Source organism: Oratosquilla oratoria, chromosome 28 (genome assembly GCF_046742065.1).
Source record: "Oratosquilla oratoria isolate Oo_2021 chromosome 28, ASM4674206v1, whole genome shotgun sequence".
Taxonomy (NCBI): domain Eukaryota; kingdom Metazoa; phylum Arthropoda; class Malacostraca; order Stomatopoda; family Squillidae; genus Oratosquilla; species Oratosquilla oratoria.
This window is the reverse complement of record NC_134804.1, coordinates 16786560-16803791: the sequence shown is the minus strand read 5'-3', so window position 1 is coordinate 16803791 and position 17232 is coordinate 16786560. Positions and strand designations below refer to the sequence as shown.

Genomic DNA, 17232 nt, shown 5'->3' with positions numbered 1-17232 from the left:
CATATGATAACAAAACAAGAACAAATAATAAAAGATAAATTATAATCATTACAGCATCTTACTTAGGTATTTATCTAAATGATTCTTAAAGCTTCGAACTGAACTACATTCCACTACCTGTGCAGGAAGTTTATTCCATTCATTAACTACACGGTTGGCAAAGTTGTTTCTATCTACTTCCAAATTGAATCTATTTCCACACAGTTTGAGACCATTGTTTCTTGTCGGATTCTCATTCAATGTGAAAATTTTGTCACTTTTGATGTTGTCAATTCCCTTTAAAATCTTAAAGACCTGTATCAAGTCACCTCTGAGTCTACGCTTTTTTAGGGAAAACAGATTCATGTGTTTTAGTCGATTTTCGTACGATTTATTTTTGATATTTGGAATCAGTTTTGTGGCTCGTCGTTGTACTTTTTCCAGTCTGTCAATGTTTTTAATGAGATTCGGTGACCATACGGAAACAGCATATTCCAAATGTGGACGAACTAACAATTTATATAGCTTGTTATATATATACACACATACTACATATACCAAAGGATTTTCCCCCTTACATGGGGGGTAGCCAAAAAGAAAAAGGCATAGAAACTATTCCATCCCATTCCATTTCCTATATATTCCACTTCCCTCCACCCTCCCTCTCATATACATATATACACACATATATATTATATATATACATACATGCACACATATATTACATATATACATGCACACACGCACATATATTATAAACATATATACATACATTTACACACGTTTATTATTATTCGCTTGATTCTCATTTATTATTAGTTATGTGTCAATTTGTCATTATTTACTATCTACCTGTTTGTTTATTATTAAACTATACCTATGCACTTATGCATTTTATTTAGTATTTACATTATAATAGTTTTTATTCATTTATTTATCATTATGATTTTTTTTTGCATCTGACCTAGATATGGACCAAAAGATTTCCTGTCAGCATGCTCCACCTTTGTAATATATACATATATGTATACATACAAACACACATACATATATACACACAAATATATACACATTCACAGATACACACAAATATTTTCAGTATCACTGCACTGTGGGTTGTTACTCCAACTCTTGTGGGTAGGGAGTTGGGGGCATGTGCACATGTAAGATTACAGTATTACCCACAGATCGGTCATAAACGAGCTCTGAGCTCTCTTCCAGAGGGAAATAGCTGTCGATCATGAGTCCAACACGTGATCCAAAGACCATGGTGAATATATACACATATGCATGCATGCATACATATATACATACACATACACACACACACACATATACATATAGACACAAATATACATGATACGTTTTATATATATATATATATATACACATGTATACATATATATGTGTGTGTTTACCTAATTATACTTTCCTAATTATAGTGCATAGGAAAGGACCAATGCTCATGGGGTATTGTGTTCTACTATACTAGGTAGGTCAAACACCACCAGAGGCGCCACCGTCGATGACAAGCTCAATAGCGCGTCATTTTATGCGCACGCCATTCAAACGGCCAAATTTACATACTGCAGGAAATGTAATTAATAAAAATGTTGTGCGAGTGTATTAACTATGATCGTAGTAAATTTCAAACATTCACATCATCAGTTACATGTCTGTCAATAAAAACATAAGATAAACATGGCGGCCTGCATTCAGCAGTAGATCAAAAATTGGTATATGTTTCAACGTAAAAAATGAGCTAACAAATTTATAGTGCGGGCAACTGACCATAATTAACCAAAACTACTAGTATCGCGAATTATTCTAACACCAAAATAAAGTCAGTGTGTTACGGTACAGCTGAGAAATCGGTGGTTTTAATGGGTTTTTTTCTTCTATCGGGTCGGATTATCGGATAACATCATCAACATCCATCCCGCCATCTTGTCTATCACTGGTGGTATGGACCAAACTTCACTCTATTAAGTTTCTTACTATTATGTTATTAGTGTAATAGACTTATAGTTGAATTATTTGAAATATTTCATTTAAAATGTGTGATTTTCATGTAATTTGATTGAAGAGAAGTTACGTTTTCATCCTCCGTAATATTACGGACCACAGCTACGATTCGTCCTGCCCACTATCTATGATCACTGGTGGTATGGATCAAACTACACTATTAAGTTTATTACTATTGGGTTATTAGTGTAATAGCTTGCATATAATTGAATTATTCAAACTATTTTCTTTAAAATGTGTGATTTTCATGTAATTTGACGGTATTCGTAGCTGTGGTGAGTAATTTTGCAGAGGATAAAAACGTAATTCTATGATCAAATTACATGGAAATCACACATCCTATAGAAAATAGGTCAAATAATGCAACCATATGCTAATTTTTTATATAAAATTGTGCCCGTCAGTAAAAACCGTTATTGTTTACGTTTGATCGGCGATTAGTCAGACCGCACGTTTCGGCCCGATTTCCTCGGACAAAATAGGACCGATTTAATTCCATTCAAAATGCAATATCTCGAGAACTAGGACAGCTAGATGGATAATTCAAATTGCATTATACTCATAGCGACTTTTTGCATCCCATGAGAACTACTTCAGCTCAAATATCAGGAATTCCATTTTCATATTGACCTAGCTAACTATACCAAGATTCAAAATTCATGTATGGTTCCAACTTTGTCTACATTCTGAATTTCCAATTATCATATTTAGATTTGACTTCATGTATTGTTCTAGCTTAGCCTATACCACCTAAGCTATTCCAGATATCTGAGTATTTATATGGAAAACTTTCTTCACATCCTTCAGACATGCCATCTTTCTTAAGTTCTCACCTAATCATCCTAATAAAGAGATCTCTTCTCTATAGAGTATAGTCTATCCCTTTTAGTGACCTGAATAAGGTCATCATATCACCTCTTTCTCTTTTATATTTTAATGTTGGGAGACTCAGTGCTTTATCTCTCTCCTCAAATGGCTTATCTGACAGACTGGGAACCAGTTTAGTTACTGCCCTTTGTATTCTCTCAATCTTGTGTTTCTGTATGCATGACGATCATGCTCATGTATGTGCATTGGTAATTTTCAAACCAGAGCAAGAAAAGAATAGCAGATGTACAAGTGATGAAGGCATAACCAAATTTTATTGAGGAAAAAAAAAAGTTTGAAGATCATTGAACAGGACCTTCACTTCTTTCTTACACAGTCCCACATGACCAAATCTTCATGACAATCATCAAACTATTCTATTTAGCTGTGTATGATCCTTGCAAGAGCTCTGAGACCACATAATCTTTATGATACATCTTCATTGTTCTCCAACAATATTCAAAATGTGTAAAGAGTAAAAACCTATCAAGAAAAGTATATTATCAATTTCTTTCAAAGTTTGACAGAGCATCAATTAGATGGATGGTAATCTAATTAATAAATAATCATTAATTATCAATTAACTTCATTCATAAGCTTGCTAACTAAAGGTGAAAACCTATACCAAAACACATTACACACGATGGTCACTCTAAACGACAGAATAATTAAAACTAAATTACTATTCTACTCCATCCAGGAAGTTTTCCAACAAACCCCACAGCTTCCGAAGTCCATGCTTACTTTTTATTTGACCTGACCAAAGTCCAACTTTAATTTAACAATACTAATAGCACAGTCTTCAACGCACAAACTCGTTCTGCTAATAACCTATTGAGCAAAATTGTACTCTTCATATCTATCTAGAATATGTGTACAAGTAAACTAAGTTTGAAGAGATGAATACTATAGGATGAAATAGTACGGTCCATTGTCATACACACCTTTCCATAATACGTATCAATATAAAATTATTATATGAGCAATATCCGCACCCAAAACTAAGACACAACTTTCATATAATGCTTTTCTGGCCAATTATAGTGTATAAGATGTGGCAAAAAAATATTGTGTTACTTGAAGATGATCACGTATCAATCATTCTAACTTCAAATGCGATGCCGATCATGAGCGGCAAATTGCCTACAAATTGAAAACATTAAAAAATCAAAATATACACATAAAAATAGTACTCCATTACATTCGCATGATGCCAGAGATACTCACTGTCGTAATAGTAACAGACTTTCCTTCTACTGTGTTGTGGGGCTGACATTATTAGAAACAACAGGAGACACTGTTTCTTGAACACCTCTTTTCGCTTGGTGTACACTGTCTGAGCATTGTGGGTAGGCTCCGTGATTAGGTTCGTGGAAACTATTAATTGACCACAACAATTCATTTTATTATGGATGAGAGTATAATTATGAATATGATCAACATAAAATATTCTAGTCTGGTTAAGCGTCTGTGTTCTCGTATACAACATAATATAAACTTATAAATCAACAAATATTGTCACGTACACATTACCAAAAACGAGTTTAGCTCTTCTGGAGCTACGGTACGATTGTATACGACGAACAATAACCTATGCGTTGTCATTTGAAATTTTGGAAATTTTATTCATGTATTCTCAATTCAATGTCATTTTGAAGTATTCCACACTAACTCATAAATATTTTGTATACTTTATGATATCTATAGTTCATATTTTACAAGAGGAAGCATCTGATACGTTGAAGTATAAAACACGCACGTACACACGTTCTTGTTCATGTGTACAATATATACAAATGTTTACGATGATGAGTACTTGCATGTACAGGAACACAGGCTGACCGATGCATACATACATACATATACATCCATGCGTATACACCATCACAGTAATGTTGAGTACACGTACACACATTTTTGTCACGTATGCAACAGTCCATCGACATGGTGATGTACTGAATACGCATGTGTATTTTTTTTTTTTTTTGTATAATTCATGGTAATTATGTGAACTGGAGGAGGTAATTCCAATCACTGTCTGTCTCACTGCTTGAGTACAGTATACAGTATAAACAAGATATATAATGAGTAAATCTAAATCCTGCAAATATGTAAATACTGCCCAATGTTTACACATACACACACACACACACACACACACCGATACATACGGTTTGTTGGTGTAATAAATGATTGACAACGCCAAAAGCATAAAAAGCGGAATGAATTGTAATCTACTTCAGGATGATCTAGACAAGCTTTATAAGTGGAGTGAGGAGTAGAAGATGACATTTATTGTAAACAAGCAACATTTCTGAAATAGGTTATAATTAAATGAGGCCGCCATGGGAAATAAAATAATCAATAAAGCGAAAGAAAAAAGGAATCTGGGAGTATGAAATGGATCTGTTGCCTGAAATAAACGCATCAATTGAATAACGGAACATAGATAATAACTATAACTAAGGGACCTCAACGGAAAAAAAAATTATTGATTTTTTTAGTTATCCTTAGTATATCATCATATTCTTACCTGTGATTTAGTCTATATTCTTTATATATGTTGATCAAATCATTTGTATTGGTTTTTGGCTTGAATCTCTAACATGGTTTTATAGTGAAATAAATCAATCTAAATATAAACTATTGACGAGCATAAAGGAAGCATATCACTATTTAAGTGAATGTATGATGAAAATTATATTTAAAAAAAAATCCACCTCAAAAAAGGTAGTTGGTTTGGTTTCCGCTCGAAAGGAAAGGAAAGCAAAAATGGATGCAATAATAAATAAATGTTTAAATGAATAAATAGTTAAATATGTACATAACATTATATATATATATATAAATATATATATATATATATATATATATATATATATATATATATATATATATATACATATGGGGTGAGTGTGGGTGTGTGGGTGTAGGTGGGTGGGTGGGTGGGTATGTATGTATGTATGTATGTATGTATGTATGTATGTATGTATGTATGTATGTATGTATGTATGTATGTATGTATGTATGTATGTATGTATGTATGTATGTATGTATGTATGTATGTATGTATGTATGTATGAATGAATGAATGTAAGTAAATCATTAAATAGATAAATAAGATACATAGGGTTGCAACTAAAATGATAACACAACGTAACATTTTTTTTTCAAAAGTTTTGTTTATTGTATTTTTTTTAGAGTTTATTAATCCATTTTTCCTGCTGATTTCAAATATGCAATTATTTTTTCTGTATCATCGACCGTTATAGAAATACATATAATTTCAATGTTACCATGTATATTTTGGAATTATGTGGTCTGCTACTAAATGTTTATCTAATTTTCTCTTTCAGATCAATGACTGAACTATTTACCTGTTAAGATGGCTACTAGAGGATGTGAAAATTCTCCTGATACATTTTGCTATGTGTGTGGTTATTATATTGGGAAAAAACAAGTACTACATAAGATCGTGAGAGGTGCTAAAGTGTGGATAGCGTACAGACTCTATTTCGGAATGCCCATGGGTGACCAGGACAAGCCATGGGCACCTCATGTGATATGTGGAAGCTGCCGATCTACTCTAGAAGGATGGCTGAGAGGTACAGGAAGGGCAATGCCTTTTGCCATTCCTAGAATATGGAGAGAGCCGAAGAACCATCACGACGACTGCTACTTTTGTATGATTGATGTGACGAAGTACAGGAAAGTGAAAGGAAGACAAGCTCTGCAGTATCCAGACATACCATCAACTAGAGCACCTGTCCCACATGATGATAGCTTACCAGTACCACAACCACCAGAAAATGCAAGATTATTTTTATCATACTCTCTTTACTTTTAATTAACTTCAATATTAAGTACTTAATATACATTCACTTTCCTAAAGATATATGGAATACTAATGCTATTCGTCTTTGTTGAAGTTGCTATATTTAGTTATTTCTTTCTTTCCAGATGGAAGATGCAATGGAAATTTCATCTGAAGGGTCAGCAGGTAGCAGCAGCCATGAAATGGGAGACGAAGATTTCGCACCAAGAACGACTTCGGAGCCTCACTTTCCAAGTCAGAGTGAGCTATATGACTTAATCAGAGACTTAGGTCTTACTAAGTCAGGAGCTGAACTTCTTACATCAAGGATGAAAGAATGGAATCTACTAGGAGAAGACTGCAGGACATCTGTGTACCGGAAACGACATGAAGAATTTAAAATTTACTATGACTTTAGTGATGATATGTGTTATTGTAAGGATGTTACTGGTTTGTTTACAGCCCTTGGACTCGAACATGATCCTGCAGAATGGAGACTGTTCATAGATAGCTCAACACGAAGTCTCAAAGCAGTATTGCTCCACAATGGAAATAAAAACCCATCTTTGCCTCTTGCACACTCAGTACAGAAGAAAGAAAACTATCATAATGTCAAACAGCTTCTTGAAAAAATAAATTATGCTGAATTCAAATGGGATGTTTGTGGTGATTTCAAGATGCTAGCCTTTTTGCTTGGCTTACAAGGGGGATACACAAAGTATTCCTGTTTTCTTTGTTTATGGGACAGCAGGGCTGATGATGATCATTATAATAAAGTTCATTGGCCCCCAAGAGTTGAACTGCAGCCAGGAATGTTAAATGTTCTCAGACAGCCTCTAGTAGATTCGAAAAAAGTTTTATTACCCCCCACTTCATATCAAGCTAGGGTTAATTAAACAGTTTGTGAAGGCTTTGGATTTTGGAGGCGAAACTTTCCAAGAAATTTGTCTCATGTTTCCCAAGCTATCTGAGGCTAAGCTCAAGGGTGGTATATTTGTTGGACCCCAGGTAAACAAAATGTTGAAGTCGGAGAAACTGGAAAGAGCGATGACGAAAGTTGAAAGAGAAGCTTGGTGTTCATTTCGTGATGTAGTTCGTGGATTCCTAGGAAATCACAAGGACCCTAATTATAAACAAATAGTGGCAAAGCTTATTGAGAACTTCAGGAAACTTGGTTGTCGTATGTCCTTGAAGATATATTTCTTGCATTCTCACCTAGATTTCTTCCCCGAAAACTTGGGGGCTGTCAGTGAGGAGCATGACGAGAGATTTCATCAGGATATCGCAACTATGGAAAGAAGATATCAAGGGCGATGGAATACTGCTATGATGGGAGATTACATATGGTCACTAGTCAGAAAAAACGAAAGCATGCATTCTAGAAAATCTCGATCGTCAAAGCACTTCTAATCATGAGAAGAGTCATCAAAACACTTGCAGTGCAAAGTTGTGTTGTTTATTTTGTTCTTACTAATATTGTAGCTCTTAAATACACTTCATATTATGAAAAAAATACTAGATGTTGTATAATTATCCTTAGAATGCTAAAGTAGATTGAATCAATTAACTACTGTAGAGAAAGGTTGCGTATATAACAATAACATATAAAATCAAGAATAAATAAAGAAATATCGATGTTACGTCAAAACTAATGTGATATTTGGAGTCAGTGACACGAAATACATATATAAACATGAAAAAATACAAATAAACAAAACATGTGTTACATTGTGTAATTACTCTTGTTGACAAAATATAGTACATGAGAGGATGGGATTAACCAAGGAGAGAATAATTGTTGTGAAAGGTGAAAGGTGTGGTAAAATGACAGAAAACCCCTTAGTGTGAGGTTAAAGATTAATTATCAAGAAGATAAAGCAAACGATGTAAGATGACGGAATATTTGAAGGAAGTTGAGAAATAAAGTCGCCTGCACAGATGCTTCCCTATGTGGAATAGATTAATCAAAATATATAACCCCGGTGGATAACATCAATGAATTTAAAGCAGAATTTGATAAGTGGCGTCATGGAAACGTAATCTCGCTAGCATAACTCTCTTCGAATATATTCCCATTTGGTAAGCATGCATATCACACTACACGCGCGCGCGCACGCACGCACTCACGCATTATTGATCACGAGTCCAACACGTGATCCAAGACCATCGTGAAACATGGTGAATCACACACGCGCACGCGCGCACACACACACACACACACACACACACACACACACACACACTAGGTAAATACAACTAGGTAAATACACACAGAAACACACGTAATATTTGTTTTATTTTTATCTGTCATATTCTCTTCGTTCAAACGACAATTTTTGCCATCACCACCATGTAAGGCTTGTAAGCAATAGGCCAGCCAGCCAGCCAGCCAGCCAGGTGATGCCATGAACAGCGCTGCCATTGAATGGTGTCATATTACACACACGCACACGCGCACACATGTACACTCTCACACATATATACACACACACACAGACACACACGCATACACACACGACTCGACGGCGAAGTGGTAGCGTTCGCAACCGCTGCTACAGCGGTCCGAGTTCGAATCCCGCCCAGGGCTGAAATAATTTCAGTATCGCTGTGCTGCGAGTCGTTACTCCAACTCTCGTGGGCGGGGAGTTGGGTGTGTGTGTGCGTGTAAGGTCACAGCATTACCCATAGATCGGTCAAATAATTTATGAGCTCTCTTCCGGGAGGGTAAAAATGTCTATCACGAGTCCAACACGTGATCGACAATGGTGAATCACACACACACACACGGACACACACACACACACACACACACACACATACACACACACACACACACACACACACACACACACACACACACATATATATATATATATATATATATATATATATATATATATATATATATATATATATATATATATATATATATATATATGGTTTGCTGGTGTAATAGCGTCTTGACCTCTTGACTTAGCGGTACCGAGATCGGGACCCCGTCCAGGGCTTGAAAAGCACCACAACACTGCAAGCTGTCATCCTCTCCCTTGGGCAATGAGATAGCGCCGTTTGAACGCTGGAACTCTCATCGAGTTGGGTAATAGCTGTCGATCACAAGTCCAACATGTGACCCAAGGCTAAGTTTCACACATGCACAGTATATGTACTAACTTTTCAAATGGAAGGCATCCAGCGTTGAAAAAGGAAGTTTTCCAGAAATGTTGCAACGTACAGTACGTGTTGACAAACACGTTCCAAAAATGAATGGGAAAGAATCACACACACACACAAAAAAAAGGAAAAAAAAAAACTGACTATTTGAGAAAAAAAATGCGTGGTAGCTAAATAAAAGAGAGGCAAGGAATGGGAGAATTGGAAAAAAAGACAAGACAAGAAGAAGAGAAAATAACAGAAAAGACAGAAGAATACGATTGTATCAAACACGAACAAACACACAAAAAACGGGAGACAAAGATCTTCGAAAAAGGTGTAATTGACAAGCTACTCTATAGACAGACTGAATATCCCATTATCGGAGAAAAGAAAGTATTTGAAGATGCATATATTGTAATCACTAACTGTGATCCTCTTCAGCGTGGATTGGATTATGAATTACCTAGGAAAGACTATCCGTTTGCACGGGATCGGTGTGTGTGGGAGGGGAAGGGAAGTCTGTAAGAAAATGAAAAGATACTAGTGTATAAAAGTCAGCTATTGCCAACTAGCGCATTTTAGGGCGATTCTAGGGACGATGAATTAAATCACCGTATGGACTGGGTCAAGGCTGATTTAATATACAAATCACAATGTAACAATAGGAAAAAAATGAGTCCTCTCTAATCAAACAACTACCTAATTTTAATACTTCAAAAGGACAATGGTCCCCCGACGCCATTGCCAGTTTGCAGAGCTGGGCGCGTTCCTCGGTGCGTTCTGCTTTAGTTTGGCCGCGGTTAGCGCTCCCAAATTACTAAAACAATATAGGTGCAGGTATAGTATGTGACCTACCTTTTGGATGTGGCCTACGAAAATCTTCTTTGGTATAGTATGTGGCCTACCGGACTTTTATTTCGGTATGAACCTGTCTCTTAAGCTTTAATAGTTTGGTGGTGCTAACCGCGGCCAAACAAAAGCGGAACGCACCTAGGAACGCACAAAGGAACGCACCCAGCTCTGCCAGTTTGGCCGTCAACAATATTATACGCCAGTTTCTCCGCCCAACCCTGAACCAAGATCTTGCCCTGAACCTATCACCTGTCGCGCAAACATTTGACCCGGGGTCAGTTTGACCTTGGGGTCATCACGACTTGGGCTCAAACGGACCACGCATTAGCATGCTTGCCTTCCCATGCCCCCTCTATGTATCTCCTCTTAGTATATGTAAGTTAACCCACTCTTTGTAAAACCACGTTGAAGAGGATCACAGTTAGTGATTGTAATATACGTATCTTCAAATACTTTCTTTTCTCCGATAGTGAGATATTCAGTCTATCTTACCAATGTGTTAGAACATTCACTCGTTTATTGTTTTACAGATTTGTAAAAGGTAAGTTGAAACACAGAAGAGGAATTTCTAAGCTAAAATTGAAGGACTATTCAGTGAGGTAGTTAAAGACAAGCTGAATTAATGAATGGAAAATTCCAATCAGTATTCAACAAGGGAGAGGACTTCAAAAAACAGAAGAGAGTAACCAGAGATCTACTTAACAGTAAATAATAATAATAATAATAATAATAATAATAATAATAATAATAATAATAATAATAATAATAATAATAATAATAATAATAATAATAATAATAATAATAATGATAATAATAATAATAATAACAATAATAATAATAATAATAATAATAATAATAATAATAATAATAATAATAATAATAATAATAATAATAATAATAATAATAATAATAATAATAATAAATAATGAAAGAGTACGAAGAGGGTAATTTAAAAAAAAAAAAAAAATGGAAGTAAGAAATGTCCCGGAACCAGGTGGGAGATCAAACTATACTCGGTGCATCGAAAACTGGCCGTTAGGGCGGAGCATGGAGATTCCCCCTGTGTTGCCACATATAATTATTTTATAATTCTATTTTATTTTAAACTTTATTTTATGATTTTATAATGTTGCCACATATAATTATATTATATATTTTTTGTCACACACCACCACTGAGGTATAAATCAAAGCAATGTTTTCTATACAAAGGTTTCGTTTCCTCGATTCGTGGACATGGCATATATGCGGGAGAGAGCGACGTTGCCACTCTATCCCTTCTCTGGCCACGCCCCCACACTGCATTCAGAAAACATTGCATCCACACGCACGTTCTCGCCATGGATAAATATATTATATATATATATATATATATATATAGAGAGAGAGAGAGAGAGAGAGAGAGAGAGAGAGAGAGAGAGAGAGAGAGAGAGAGAGAGAGAGAGAGAGAGAGAGAGAGAGAGAGAGAGAGAGAGAGAGAGAGAGAGAGAGAGAGAGAGAGAGAGAGAGAGAGAGAGAGAGAGAGAGAGAGAGAGAGAGAGAGAGAGAGAGAGAGAGAGAGAGAGAGAGCGGGCGGGCGGGCGGGCGGGTGGGTGGGCGAGCCATGCGGGCCGTGTTATCTGTTGAGATGTGGCAATACCGGGAAATTCCCTAACCCCGCCTTAGCGGCCAGTTCTCGTTGCGTCTACTATAGATACTGAAAGAGTACAGAGAACAATACACCAACTGATCGTGTGGTTATTGGAAGCGGGGGAAACACCGCATGATTGGAAAATATATAATGTTGTATCAATTTACAAGAGAAGAAGTAAAAAAGAATCTCTGAATTTTATTCCAGTATACTTTAAGTAGCACATAAGACATGATATGTGAAAAACATAAAAAGTACATGGATGAAATACTTGGGGGAGAAGGGAGTTCTAGTGGACAACTAATTCGGATTCAGAGGTGGAAGCATCCATGACACAAATCTGTTATTCTATTCGAGATAAGTTAATGTAATACACGGAAATTATGGTTGGATAGCTTGAGTATATCTGGAGATGGAGTAGGGTAGCGATAAAGTATCACACAATATATTAGTGTCGAGGTTGGAAAATGTTAAGAGGACTTAAAGTGAGCATTCTGGAATGAACAGAATATCTCCTGAAAGGGCATGAGAACAATAATGAAGGATGAGACGCTGCATTGAAGAGATGTGCAATTAGGGTACCACAAGGATCGTTAGTGACTCCAGTAATGTTCTTTATTTACATCAAAGACATGGCAAATGATATAGACAGTTACTTAGATTTATTTGCCGATGGTATCAAGATAATGAAGAGAGTGAAAAGTGATGAGGATTGTAAATTGCTGCCGGAGGACGTAAGATTTCCAAATGAAGCAATTGGAAGATGAAGTTCATTACAAAGATATACAAATTTTTGAAAACGGGTCAAAGTAAAAAGAAACCATCATGGAACTGTAAAACAGAAGAAATTGAATTACGGATGATGTATCACAAAAAAAAAAATATATAGAATATTGAGAAATATGAATTGTTGATGAATATTGAAAGTAGCATTTTATTATGCATTTATGTAGAACTACATATTAGAGGCGTTATGGGACTTAATCAAAGTCGGATGTACAAAACTTGTATGTTGTGCATTTGTGCAAAGAGAGTGAGGTCTTGCCATGGTAGACGCACATCCTTCAATCCCATGGAAGGGTTTTAATGGTTTCATGAATAACAACGTCCAATCCTACTGACCTTTGACACTCAATTTTGCAATAACCTACGTTTCGTAAACATTTAGACAGGAGTTAAACTTAGATACGAGGTGAGACCTCTTGCGACACAACATCCTGTCCGAGTCTCAAAGCGTGAAGATGATGCAAAATGTGTGTCATTTCGACAAATGGAAATAAGCTCCACCGCAAGGACTCGAACCTTTGCCATAGCGACTGCTTATTCTGAAACAAAGGCGATAGCATCGAGCCACCCAGGCCGTACAAAAGGAACCACCCGATTCTCGACCTGGGCGGCTCAATGTTATCGCCTTTGTTTCAGAATAAGCGATCGCTACGGCAAAGGTTCGAGTCCTTGCGGTGGAGCTCATTTCCATAATGCAAAATACATGGATAGATACATTGTATGGATGAAGGTATGATAAAATGAAAATAACATTTGATCCGCTCCAAATTGGAATGTGGTGTGGTCGCCACACTTAGATTATATATATATATATATATAATATGTATATATATATATGTATATATATGTATATATATGTATATATGTATATATATAAACTTTTTATCCCACAGTCGGAGAAAAGAAGACACTAATGTCGAATGTTCTGTATATTTCGATCACTAACTGTGACCCTCTTCAGCAGAATGAATACATAGTGGAAGGCATGTGCTTATATACAAAAATGTGAGGTGAGAAAAGGAACAAGCTCAGGTTACATGACCGAAGCTCCGCAGGTCGCGTGGGGTTTTGTGACCTTGGAGTACATAAGGTAGCGCGTGGCTGACTGCTGAGGTAGTGATGCAGTCAGGTGACCACTGGCCATTTGATATATTAAAATTAGGTAAATTTTTTATTAGGGAAGACTCAATTATTTTCCTTTTAAAGCTACATGTTGATCTATAGATTATTTCAGCATCTTCCCAATTCATGCGGTGATTTTTATTGGCAATGTGCTGAAATACCGCGGAATTCAATTGAGCACTGAGCTCTCTTCCGGGAGGGAAATAGCTGTCGACCACGAGTCCAACACGTGATCCAAGACCATGGTGAATCTCACACACACACAAACACACACACACACACACACACACACACACACACACACACACACACACACACACACATACACACATACACACGCGCGCGCGCGGCGCAGTGGTGGCGTTCGCGACCGCTGCTACAGCGGTCCGAGTTCGAATCCTGTCCAGGGCTGAAATAATTTCAGTATAACTGTGCTGCGAGTCGTTACTCCAACCCTCCTGGGCGGGGAGTTGAGTGTGTGTGTACGTGTAAGGTCACAGCATTATCCATATATCGGTCATATATGAGCTCTGAGTCGACCGGGAGGATATTAGCTGTAGATCATGAGTCCAACACATGATCCAAGACATGGCGAATCACACACACACACACACACACACACACACACACACACACACACACACACACACACACACACACACACACACACACACACACACACACACATATATATATATATATAGATATATATACATATATATATATGTATGTATATATATATGCTAATAAGAACACGGGTACGTGCGTTCACTTATGCAAAGTAGATCACTTGGAAAAAGAAACTAACGAAGCAGAGCGCTTTCGTATATTACATCTTCAGTGCACTGAAGGTATAATATACGAAAGCGCTCTGCTTCGTTAGTTTCTTTTTCCAAGTGGTCTACTTTGCATATATATACATATATATATATATATATATATATATATATATATATATATATACAGTATGTATATATATATATACATATATATATATATAAATATAAGAAAATATATATGTATGTGTGTATATACACATACATATACCAAAAGCTTTTCCCTATTTTAAGGGAGGTAGCCAAAAAAAAAAAGCATAAAACCCATCCCACCCATTCCATCCACTCCCATCCACCCTCTTCCCTCCCTCTTATCTTGGCACCCCTTGGATGATGGGTCATCCCTGCATCTCTCCCACTGCCCTGGTTCAGAGGCAGTGTCGCAAGACACAACACATCCACAGCAAGGCCGCTTAATTAAATCAGCGACCCCCCTTCTCCGTCCCTTCATGCAGAAAGGGAGAGGACGGGTAGAAATTCCTTTGGGCTGCGTCAAATTAATAATTTCTCACACATACTCCCTCAACCCCCATCCCCCACCCATTCTACCTCATGCATCACACCACCATATACAACCATTCTCCATTCACCCCTGTCCTCTATCCTCTCCCGTACTTCCTCAACAGACATTCCCCTCTTTCCCAAAGCCCCTTTTACCCAATCCATCCATCTCATCCCAGGTCGACCTCTCATGTTCACTCCTTCCACCTCTGCCTTCCACATCTCTTTTACTAGTCTTTCTTCACTCATTCTTTCCATTTCTCCAAATCATACCAATACTCTTTCATCCACCCTGTCTCCCAACTTCCTTTCCGCCCCAGTTCTCTTCCTCACCTCCTCATTTCTCACTCTATCCAGCCTAGTAACCCCTACCATACTTCTCAGGCACCTCATCTCAAACACATTCAAACTCCTCTTCTCTTCCTCTCTTATGTTCCATGTTTCTGCCCCGTACAGTGCTGTTGGCACAATCACTCCTTCATACAATATAAATATATACATATATATTTATATATATATATATATATATATATATATATATATATATATATATATATATATATATATATATATCACCCGCTTTTAAAAAGGGTGATAAATCTTCTATACACAATTACGGGTCAATCAGTTTGACGCCCGTTTTAGGTAAAATGCTGGAATAAGTAAGTAAATTTATTTGGCATTGAATAAATATATATGAAGTGCAGATAAAGAAAAGAACACATAGTTCGAAATAACAATTACAAATGCCGAGGATAACACAAAAAATCATGTAAGTTTATTTCCATTGTGGTCCTCAAGTAAGCTTATTTCCATTGTGGTCCTCAATAATATATAATAGACTCAGAGCACACACCGAGAGACATAATTTGATTCGTGACTCACAGCATGATTTCACCAAGGGTAGGTCATGTGTAACTAATATTTTATCCTTTTACACTAGTGTTTACAAGGCGGTAGGTAACTAGGTCGGATGCGAACAAATATAATAATGATAAATAAATAAACACACACACACATACACACACACACACACACACACACACACACACACACACACACACACACACACACACACACAAATATATATATATATATATATATATATATATATATATATATACATATATATATATATGTATGTATGTATGTATGTATCTATGTATGTATAAACAAATAAAAAATTTGATAATATGAATAATAATAAATAAAACAAATAAATAGAATAGGTAAAGTTAAATAATAAACAAACAGGTAAATAGTAAATAATAATGAATTGAGAGATGACTAATAATAAATGATAATGAAGCAAATAATAATAAACAAACAGACAAATAATAACAAACAAATAAAGAAATGATATAAAATAAAGGACAAGCATTACAGCATCTTGGAAAGACTAGAGTGCGGGGTGATCTGATAGAGGTATTCAAATGGGTCAAGGGCTTTAACAAGGGTGGTGTAGATAAGGTCATCACGTTAAGACAACAGGGCAGAACACGTAGTAATGGATATAAATTGGACAAAATTAGATTTAAGAGGGAAAAAGGTAAGAACTAGTTTACCAATATAGTGGTTAACGGACGGAATAGACTTAGTAACCATGTAGTAAACACAAAAATTATTGGTTGTTACAAGAGAAGTTTAGATAACTTTATGGATTGGAAT

The 17232-nt window shown here is 36.2% G+C and overlaps 1 protein-coding gene across 1 annotated transcript in view; it reads right to left on the bottom strand.

Annotated features, from left to right (window-relative positions):
* HDAC1 (histone deacetylase 1) overlaps positions 1-4230 on the bottom strand; it is a 29042-nt gene extending 24812 nt beyond the window's left edge. Inside the window, exon 1 of the mRNA XM_076211013.1 lies at positions 4099-4230. Within this exon, the coding sequence (XP_076067128.1) occupies positions 4099-4147 (49 nt within the window). The 5' untranslated portion in view covers positions 4148-4230. The remainder of the gene's footprint in view (positions 1-4098) is intronic.
* Positions 4231-17232: the final 13002 nt, after the last annotated feature.